The sequence below is a fragment of the Diachasma alloeum genome, unplaced genomic scaffold, assembly GCF_001412515.2.
Source record: "Diachasma alloeum isolate Michigan unplaced genomic scaffold, Dall2.0 Dall_scaffold_00518, whole genome shotgun sequence".
NCBI classification, from domain to species: domain Eukaryota; kingdom Metazoa; phylum Arthropoda; class Insecta; order Hymenoptera; family Braconidae; genus Diachasma; species Diachasma alloeum.
In genome coordinates this window covers 343,823-355,234 of record NW_021680650.1, presented here as the reverse complement: position 1 = coordinate 355,234, position 11,412 = coordinate 343,823, and the positions used below count along the sequence as shown (strand labels likewise).

Here is an 11,412-nt window from a genome sequence, read left to right as displayed (position 1 = left end):
CTAATTCTACATACGCGATATTTTTTTCTCGAAATATATTCATCTCAAAATGACCACTGATTTTTTAAAAGATTTTTTGGTGCATGATCTCAGCAGTTATGATTTTTTTCCTTATTTTCGTTTAAAATGACATAACTCACTCAAAAATGAAGCGATTGGAATTTTTTTTTTTAAACGTGTATTTTTAATCGAGTTTTTCATTCCATAACAGGAATATTTTTTTATGCTCCATTACATGGAAAAATTGAAAAAAAAAACCTACTAAAATTGATGGTTTTTCAAGCTCGACCCGATTTAAAATTCTCATAAAAATTGAGTACATTTGAAATTATGAAAAATGAGAAAATACCAAAGGAAAAAATGGGCCTCTCATTATATGTCATAGTTTCGGTCATTTTCCGTATGGAAGTCGATTTTTCAGGTTTTCAGGGACTAAATAATTACATGAACCGAAAATAAAATGTTTCTCTATGTTCAGTATGAGAAAAAGACTATTTTATTTTTCTAATTAAACGAGTTCAAATATTACAATGAATTGCCGCTTGATAGACATATTGACGGTTAACAGTGAATGATTTGATTTTATCACTTCGTGAAAATAATTTCACATTCAAAATTCCCAACTCCTTTGGAATGACAGTGGTATTTGTGGGTTCCAGGTAGTGGCCCAGCACTGAAGAAACGACTTCTCAAATCATCGACAGCTTGTGTATATTCCTCTTTAGGGATATATTCAGCTTTGAGATGAGTAAAATGTCTTGAAACCCATTCATAACATTCATATGGTTTTGTGATTTGACGATCGAGAGGAAGTTGAAGGCTAGCTCGAGCGTCAGCCCCTTTCAAACTCCAACAACGCCATCACACGGTCCCTTACCGTGAGCAGTGGCAAAAAAATGCCATTCGGCATTAACACCGTAATCCTCTTTAGGATAAGAAATGTTGATAAAATTCTTGAAGTTTTTGAACTGAGTGGGAGCCCCATCTGAGAAGTAATAGATCTTCACTGGATTTGGATTTATTGATTTTATGAACTGAATGAGTTTCTTGGTATTCACGTGGACTGCTACTGCATCATGGAGCAAATGATCGGAAATTATTGCAAGATTTTTATGAATAACGTTCGATTTCTCCTTATAATCAATGACGATATTATAAATGGTTGCCGCGTCATTGTTCCAATGGAAGCCCGGAGCGGCGTCTTGCACAACAAATGCATAATTTTCTGCGAAATCAGTAATGAGCAAAAATTCTCCATCCCTCAATGATTCCCTCAACTCCTTAACGTAATTACCTTGCTATTTTGCGATAAATGTGTGAGGCAAAAGTGCAATCATCTTTTCATAAAAATCATCAGTGAATTTGTCAACATCTTGCGTCACAGTTACTAGCGAGCTACGAGGTTTCGAAACCCACCGTTTACACACAATTGTGTCAATATCATTCTCTACCAGTGTGTTTTTGATGGAGTGTAACGTTTCGAAACTTGGACAATGTTCATATGTTCTTAAATAACCTTCAGGAGTTGTGTCGTAACAAATCATGAAGTCAATTCAATTACTGTAATCATCCAATGGATAACGTGTATTACTTGTCAAAGTTTTCATGTTCGAACCTATAGAATTTGAGCAAAAGTAGATAGAGAGTAATACCTTCATGCACAACTATTCTAGCTTCATAGATATTATTAATTGATAACATACCAAGCATCATTAGTTTGATATTTTGGTGCATTGCGCAAATACACACCGTAGGTATTCCACTTGAACCGGCAAGAACACAATGCTTCAGACGTAACATTGCGAATGATGAAACCCCAATTTTATCATTTGGATTGTGATCTTGAAAGATTTGGAGTAACTCTTTCAAATTACAAAGAATTAACCGTTTTTGATGATAGATTTTGAGACCATCGCTAGTTTTTATAGATACGCAATCTTTTTCCCCTGGCATAACACTGCTGAATCTGTCATCGTTGTAAAAACCCAATACTTTACTCATGATTTCCGTAGGTAATTTGTGCCCTAGGAAATGACAGAAAAACACGAGAAAAATTTAGAGTGAAACATTAAACAAAGGTCCATTGAATAAAATAACCAACCTAGTCTAAAGTTCGGGCTTAATAGAATTTTTTTTCGGGAGAGTGAATTTCTGTGGTTCCCGGTAGCTTAGTCGGTAAGAGTGCCCGGCGCGTATCTGGGAGACCCGGGTTCGATTCCCGGCTGGGTGAAGCGGAAATTTTTTCTCTCTAAATTCTAATTCTCTCAGAAGTTTTGAATGCCTTTCGCTTTCATCAATGCTTTTGATTTGATTACTATGGACTCCGGGGCATCCATAGTTTCAGAAACTCATTTCATGCTCCGATGTAAAGGTAATAGAGTCAAAAGTTGACATTTTTGTGATTTAAGGGTTTCTTCCTTGTGAAATTTGTTCTTGTAGCTATTCACCATCATTTGGACATCAATTATATCACTCTGAGTTTCAAAAAGATTGAAGCAAGAGCCTGTCAACTGCTGCTTCAAATTAATTGAGATTCTTTCAATTTTTTTATCTACCGATTGGTTACTTTTCAGTTGTTTGAGGTAAATTGTAGACTCATTCAGTAGCTGTAACGATTGGTTCATGACTGGCAGTCGAACGTCAATTCCCAACTCTGGAGTGTTGGAGTGCTGAGATAATATATGACTAGAAAAGGGAGCTGGAAGCAAAAATTCATGCAAAGAAATGAAATTGCATTCCCATGAGGAAAAAGTTCAGTGAACTTACTCAAGTCGCTTCCATCTGAAGGCTGTGAATCCATAAATTCGGGATCAATAACATTGTTCAACTCCATAGGATCTTCTTCTGCAGTAAAAATATTGTTAGATTCCTTGGTCGCGTCAGATTCTTCACTCAGTTGTTCTATTGATGCCTCAAAAGTAGGCTCACTACCGTCAGCAAACTTTTTGCGACATTGATTGCCTACTTTAGCATGGATTGCTAACCTCCATCTTCTCTGAACTGTTTCTGTGATTTTTCGTAAGTCTTTGGTTTTTTTATGATTTATTAATCCAAATGGATTGCAACATCAATGAAAGAAAGGCTTTCGCGGAGCCATACTGTAGCTTTACTATAACCTTTTTCAAGATATCACAACTATTGGTCGATTTTAAAGCACTACTGTGAAAATGACCATGTGAACGTAAACGCCAAAATCACAGAAAAATCTATAAACATGCTACTTGCGAATATTTTGGCTCATTCGCTTTGGACATAGGCCTAGTAAGCGCCATCTGATGAGTGAGAAAAAACTAAGATTATGAAATTTTTTCGCGCGGAAATTTGAAAATATATTAAAACCGAAAATACTTCCTTTTTATTTAAAAAATGACCGAAAATATGATATATAATTGGAGGCCCATTTTCCCCTTTGGTATTTCCTCGTTTTTCATCCTTTCAAATGTGCACAATTTTTGTGAGAATTTTAAATCGGGTCGAACTTGAAAAACTATCAATTTTAGTAGGTTTTTTTCCAAATTTTCCATGTAATGAGGCATAAAAATAATATTCGTATTATAGAATGAAAAACTCGATTTAAAAAACACCTTTAAAAAAAACATCCCAATCGCTTCATTTTTGAGTGAGTTATGTCATTTGAAACGAAAATAAGGAAAAAAATCATAACTGCTGAGATCATGCCCCAAAAAATCTTTAAAAAAATCAGTGGTTATTTTGAGATGAATATATTCCGAAAAAAAAAATATCGCGCGTGTAGAATTAGGTGAGGGTTTTGCCCTCATTTATTTCGCTTCGAATACCCCATTTACAGGAGAAACCATTTTCATACGTGACATTCCTATCCCAATTTTCCCTTAAGTTATTGTGCGAACAAAGAATTTAGGAAACACCAAAAATGAAATCGATCAAGTAGTTTTTGATATATTGATCAATAGAGTTTTATACAAAAAGTTGAATAACTCTGGATCTACTGGGCCATTATCGCTGAGCCAAAATACCTACCTTTGGTATTATAGGGGCTACAATGATACCAAATTTCAACCTTTTATCTCAATTTCTTGTCGAGTTGTCGCGTACAAGGAATTTAGGGCAAAATGTAAAATCGGCAATATCTCGAAAACTGCATGAACGGATGTATATATTTTGATTGATCTAGATAGAAGACATCGAGACGAGTATTTTGAAACCAAAAAATGAAATCGGTCAAGTGGTTTTTGAGATATTGACCAATATAATTTTATACAAAAAGTTGAATATCTCAGGAACTACGGGACCGATCGGGCTGAAATTGTGCGTGAAACTTGAGCTTAATAGTACCTAATATGTGTCGATATTTCACGTCCATATCAATAAATTTTCCTGTATTAATGATATATTTTCTAAAAAGTGGTAACCCAAAAACCGAACTATCAAAGCTGGACACACAGACATTTTCTAAAAACATAATTTCTTCACGTTTCAGACGATTCTACATTATTTCTAGGCAAAATTAGAGAATGTCAAAAGCCGACGAATACCATGCTTCCGTTTGGAAGCAAAAACGGCTAAAGTAATTGGTACAAATCTGAAATTTCGGCGCATAATTGGTATTGTTTTGGAGCACATCTAGGCGAAATTTCAACTCAATCGGCTCAGTAATTTTTGAAATACAGCAATTTTGAAGAAATTTTCTTTTCTCAATATCTCAAAAACTACTGCATGAAATGAACGTTTTTGGCATCAAAAATAGTCCTTGTGATAATATCTATCAAATCAGACCATAATCAAAGATCGGCACAAATATTATTTTCACCAATATTCGTACCGCAAATACACATTTTTTGCTCAATCACTAATAACGTGAAAATATTTTATATTATATTATGAATGTGTATTAAGAAATTCCCATTTTTTGAATACCGTATTAATGAGTAATCATTGAAACAGAAAAAAATATTGCTCATCTAATCAGGAATTACATTTTAATATTATAGATTAGTCATTCAATCACCAATAAAATCAAAGATATTTTCCAATACTTATCCAATCAGTAACGAAATCCGCAATAATTTGAAATGCTCATCTAATCAGCAATCAACACTAAAATATTTCCGAATATCCATGTAATCAATAGTGAAAATCGCAATATTTTCATTATTCGATTAGTGATTAATTTCATTGCTATGACAATCGTTACTGAAATATCATTACCTGTGATGTTAATCAGGAATAAACACTTTCTATCAATTATAAAATCCATCTCATTAATTGGATATTTTTAGGAAAGAGCTAGGTAAAATGGGATAACAGAATAAAATTGACGGCTAAAATATGTATAAAATAAAATATTTTAAATGAAATTGATGATAAAATAAGATGACGAGGTAAAATGGAACAGAAAATGAGCAGTGAGGCAGGCTGAACACTCAAAATATAGAAAATATCATCATCTGATCAGGAAAGTATGAAAAATGCGGTGAAATGGGTGCTCCAGAAATTTTTTGAGTGCAGCCTTATCAGATGACAACTAATTGACATTGATAGATCATTTACTAGTGAAAATGGCTTAATAATAATTAAGGCGTTTCGTGTGTAGCTCACCGGTGGGGAAGGGGGGAGGGGTTGAAACGGAAGGGGAGTCTTATTGTTCTCGAGCCCTGATTCAATCTCTGAGCACGAAATTTTCCAATTTTCAAGTAACTATTTAAATGTGCATTTAAACATTTTATGAATATTTATTTTATTTATCAGATTGATTGATTTTTTTCTCATCAACTATGGGCGTCAAATCGCGTGAGTTGTATCAACAGGTCGTATAAACAATTCCCCAGGGAATAGTCGATCTCCCCGTTTCAGATGATTCTGAATCATCTGAGCATAATTTTTTGAGACAATTTTTTTTATTCATTTTAAGTGGAATTTTTGAATTTTGTTGGAATTTATTGGAGAAACATAGGTCTTCAGATGAACATTAATAAATAAATGAATCAAAATAAGTCATGGAAAATTTTTTGTTCTCCATTATCTATTACTATGGTAATAGAAAATTAATTGTTTCATTATCCAATATGAAAACAATTAGAATTATTTATTTTTCATTACCCATTATTATGCTGATAAAAAATAAATTTGATTTCATTATTCATGATAAAAATAATTGGAATTTTCTGCTTTTCATTTTCCATTGGTATATTAATGAAAATGAATTTTATGGCACGCGGTGCAATAAGTGGATTTCATCGCACGCTGCGCTTCGCGCAGCGTGCTTCAAACTCGACTTCTGCACGATGAGGCATAAAATAGTATAGACCACTCGGGCATAAACTTCGTTTTCAACGAATGTGAATACAGACCTCGTCTTCGGCTCGGCCTGTAAACTTCACATTCGTCGAAAACGAAATTTGTGCCCTTGTACTCTAATGTACTATTTAACCCAAGAGGTAAAATAAAGAAGTCGCGTTCACGAGCGGAACAAATGTAACTGAAACTCAATTCTGAATTTCGAAAGTTCAAACGTTCTGAGGAACAAAGTGTTTCAAGAATTGAATCTTCTGAAGAGTGATTCTTTTTAAGAGTTAGACATTTTCAAGATTAATCTCCTTGAGGATGAGACGTTCTAACGTTCAAACGTTTAGAGACTTGTACGTTTTCAAAACAGTTCCAGAAAGAAAGTGTGCAAGGAACATGGCAACGTCCAGACCCTCCTTTCTACGAATCCCTTCGGAAGCTTACTACCAATGGAATTGGTAGAAATAAAGAATAGGAAAGATGAATAACACACAAATTAACGGTCATTTGTTTAATTCTTGAGTACTCAAATATATTAATTTTTGTTTGAATGGGCGAATCTCATATTATCGTTTACTAAATTTTGTTTCTATATAATTCATCGCTTTTTCTTTCTAGATATCTATAATTTACTTCCAACCTCTGTGAGACATTGAAGTTATTACATATAGCTGCTCAATTAGATGTACGGGATTATACCCTTACTCCACTGTTCCTTCTTATGGCAAAAATAATTCAATCTATCAATTATTGAGGTATTCATATGAATCAACTACCAGCTTTGGCATTGAGTGGCATAACCCAGGATTCACGGCGAGGACGCATTTTTCGCATCCGATACAGTTCTCTAAATGAATTGCAATGGGAAAAAGAGAAATACTGGTTCGGTAGAAAATTCGGGAGAATACAAGACTAGAACCGCATTGAACTTGATTTAAATAGATTTACTCCATCCATACTAACCTGCAGTTTCATGTCGTCACTAATACAAACATTTGAATTCACAACTGCATGAATGTGTTCCACCATCCCCAAATAAACAAATTTCCCTATTGACTTTCATTGGCATATGGAATATTTTTGGTCTGATAACAACTGATGCTGTACCCAACAAAGTAGTGTCTATCACCGCTACGTGTGTTAAATTTAATGTGGTGTTAAATCAAGATATGATCCTTTAGGAAATTTGTGTGTATGTCAGTGTGTGTGTGCGGATTTTTCAGAATTTTTTGAGAAATCTTCACGAAACAAACAGGGTTGCGAGCCTATTCGACAGACGCGACAGACCGTTATTTTATTCGTTATTAATCTTTTTGATTCTTTCTCTCTTTACCAATTCCATTGGTAATGAACTTCCGAATAGATCTGTCGCAATGTTTCTACGATGAATTCCCCTGAAAAATCCCCTTGGAAAATTTTCTATACTTTTTTGTAGACCAGTTTCCGTTATCATTCTGATCGTTATGTTCATTTGTTTGAATGGTAGTTTGTTTGTCATTTCTTAATGTTGGAATATTCTAGCACAGCTCTCTCATTGTTGTACAAAAACTACTCGATAAAGATTTATAACATACTGGGAAAATAGTTCTAGAAAGGGACTAATTTACGATCCGTTGTCCTCCGCAATCGAGAGCGGTTTAATCCTAAACATGTGCCGAAATTTGAAGAAGGACTGTGTTCTCTTGAGGCATAAAACTTTATGATTTTATTTTTCGTTCTCCCAGTGAGAGTTTTCCCTTGGTTATACTAGTTAGTTTCTGGACAACTGTCCTCTAGTACAGACGTGCCTTCCTCGTGTAAAATGAAGAGAATTTGATAAAGTATTTCACTGGTTTTTCGGATTTATTCATTCGCTTGCACCCATATTCCAATACTTAAATTATTCTTCTCCAGTGCCCCTCTTTTGTACTGTCCAATTCTCCCACGATAGCATTCACGCTGTGGCATAATTTATTATTTTTCACTAGGGGGCTATGCCCCCTGCTCGCTTCGCTCGCCAACCCCGGGGGGGCTTCGCCCCTCCCGCTCACTTCGCTCGCTCCCTCCTGTGTGGCTAGGCGGGTATGACCATGGGGGTTTGTTCAATACTTTCATTGTTAAAATTTTATTGTGAAATACATTCATTGGCCATGAAATAGAATAATCCACTCAAAGCACTCAAAATTTCTGTTTCTGCATGTATTTCTCCCCCCAAAAGGGAAGGGGATCAGACTCCATCCAACGCCTGTCCAGTGAGGCACAACCACTCAATATTTTCCATCCATTCATATATATTCTAAAACTCCATTTATATTAAACATAACCCTTATGACCCTTACATCCCCATGACATTTATGACCCTTATATCCCCATAACTCTTATGACTCTTAGCAACCCTATAACCCTTATGACCCTTAGCAACCCCATGACCTTTGTGACCCTTAGCAACCCCATGACCCTTGTGGCACTTATGGCCCTTAGCAACCCATAACCCTTATGACTCTTAGCGTGACCCTTCTTTTGACCCTTGATATCCTCATAACCCTTATGAACCTTACATCACCATGACCTTTACACTAGGAGATATTGAGCAAAACATATTTTCATAAAAAGTTGAATATCTCCCGAACTACTCGTCCAATTTCACCACTCGAAAATACCAGCCTGTAGAACCATGAGAGTCACAATCGTACCAAATTTCAGCTTTTTATTTGAATTTTTTCTTAAGTTATCGTGCCTACACCGACCTTGCCGTTTCATAACATTCAACATTATCTCCAAGCAAAATTAAAAGACCGTAAAAATCGACGATTACGAAGTTTCCATTCGGAAGCAAAAATAAATAAAGTCGATGCTAAAAATCTGAAATTTCGTGAAATAATTGGCATTGTTTGCAAGCACATCTGGGCGGAATTTCAGCTCAATCCCTCTACTAGTTTTTGAGTCAACACAATTTGTCGAAAATTTTTTTGCTCCATATCTCCAAAAGTATGAGACTGAAATGAATTTTTTTGACGTCAAAATATTTCTAATGATAATATCTATCAAATCAAGTCATAATATTTCTACTTAATCAGGGATAACTTGACAATAATCGGCATTTTTCATTTTTGTCATAAAATCTGTGTAGGCACGATAACTCTGGAAAAAGTGGTGATAGAAAGATGAAATTTGGCATGTTTGTAACTCTGACGGTACTACAGGCTGTTATTATGGAGGGGTGAAACCGGACGAGTAGTTTAGGGGATATTTAACTTTTTGTGAAAATACGTTTTGCTCAATATCTTCTAAACTATTGGTCGGATTGAATTTTTTGTCAAAATACTTGTCTTGATGTCCTCTATCGAAATCAATCAAGATATGGATACCCGTGCATACAAAGTTTTCGAGTTTTTCTAATTTTTCCATCTCAGAGTTGATGTGACGTACCACAATACATGGAAAAGTCGGGAATACAATTTCAAATTTTGGGTAATAGTTAATACGATTGATTCACGCTAGTGTATTAATTTATCTGAAAATTGTTTTTGTCTCAAGTGAAACATTGTCATTCTATCAATGATTTTCGAATCTGTATGACTTAAGAAGTCACGTACCGTAAAATTGTCTTATTTTCTGCTTCATATTATGGCAGTGTTTCATATTGTGACAGACATAAATGTGTACAGGTTCATACATTTGGAGGGTCGAATTTTGAATCGATCAAGGATGTTTACAGGTCAGGAGCTTTAAGGGCCAGTTTTTTGGTTAAACTAACAATTCCAGCTGTGGTTAAAAATGGCGGCGCCTATGTTTACGAGACACAAAGATGTGAAACGCTATATAAATTCCCTTCTTTAATGTAAAAAACATGAATGCCGTAAGAAGGACGGCGGAGCTCAATATGTACCAGAAATTTGAAATGGAGAAATGGCTAGGAGCCGGATAGCTCAGTTGGGAGAGCACCCGATGCATAATCGGAAGATCTCAGTTTCAAATCTCGGTCTGCACTATCCAATTTTTCAGCACAGTAGATTCTCTCTAATTCGACGACTCTCCAATCCGCAAAATTTCCCCTCCGAGCCTGCCCTCCCTCCAAGTACGTTGCACCACTCGTGGAATGTTATCCATCCTTGTCCATGACGTCATGCGCGCAGAATTACGCAAGCGAGATAAATTGAATGTGGCCCATCTACAACGATAACCTCTAAAAACGGAAAAATTTCGACACGCGGCAAAAAACGTAAACATGTCTCTACTCAAATCGACTGCAAGTTGCGAGCGGTGAATGAAATAAATAATGGCACTCCGGTTAGTGCTATTACCGAAATTTTGAACGTTAGTGAGAATACTGTGAATATGTGGGTGAAAAATGAGGATAAACTTAAGAAGTGGGTAAGTGAACATGTAGGGAATATACCAAAGCAAATACGACTCACAAGGCCATTCAATGAAAAAGTTGATCAAGCCAGTTGGATTTGGTTTCAAGAGATGCGACGTACCGGGTGTGCATTGGATGGTCCTCTGGTGAGAACTCAAGCCCCACGTTTACGGCAATCTCTCGGAGGTACTAAAGAGTTTGTGGCTAGTCCAGGATGGTTGACCCGCTGGAAAGAACGTCACGGAGTTAAGTTCGTGACAATTGCTGGCGAGAAGCTGTCTGCTGATGTTGAAGGAGCAAACGAGTATAGGGAGGAATTCAAAGAAATTAGGGCTGAAGAAGGGGTCTGCAGTCATCAAATCTTCAACTGCGATGAGACTGGATTGAACTTCAGAAAAATGCCCACGAAAACCTTGAGTACCCAATCAAGTGCACCAGGGCTGAAGGTTCAAAAAGAACGTCTGACAGTCCTGGTTTGCAGCAACGTATCAGGGACATTCAAGCTGCCACTAGTGGTTTTGGGCAAATCTGCAAAACCCAGGGCCCTCAAGGGCATCACCAATCCCTAGTGCTGTATAGAAGTCAAAAGAGTGCCTGGATGACTGGCTCTCCTTTCGAAGAGTGGTTTCACCAGGAGTTTGAGCCTCTAGTAAAATTCTCCCTGCTACAATTCGGTCTTCCCCTGAAAGCCATTCTTTTTATGGACAACCGCGGTGCCCACCCACAGGCTTCGAAGAATGGCTTCATTATGATTAAATTTTTTCCTCCGAATACCACTTCAATCATTCAACCAATAGATCAAGACTGTC

The 11,412-nt window shown here is 36.2% G+C and overlaps 1 protein-coding gene across 1 annotated transcript; it reads left to right on the top strand.

The window, feature by feature from the left end:
- The first annotated feature begins 10,581 nt into the window (after window positions 1–10,581).
- On the top strand, window positions 10,582–11,172 carry LOC107042767 (jerky protein homolog-like). Its single transcript, XM_015263952.1, has one exon. The coding sequence runs from the start codon at window positions 10,582–10,584 to the stop codon at window positions 11,170–11,172; it is 591 nt and encodes a 196-aa protein (XP_015119438.1).
- Window positions 11,173–11,412: the final 240 nt, after the last annotated feature.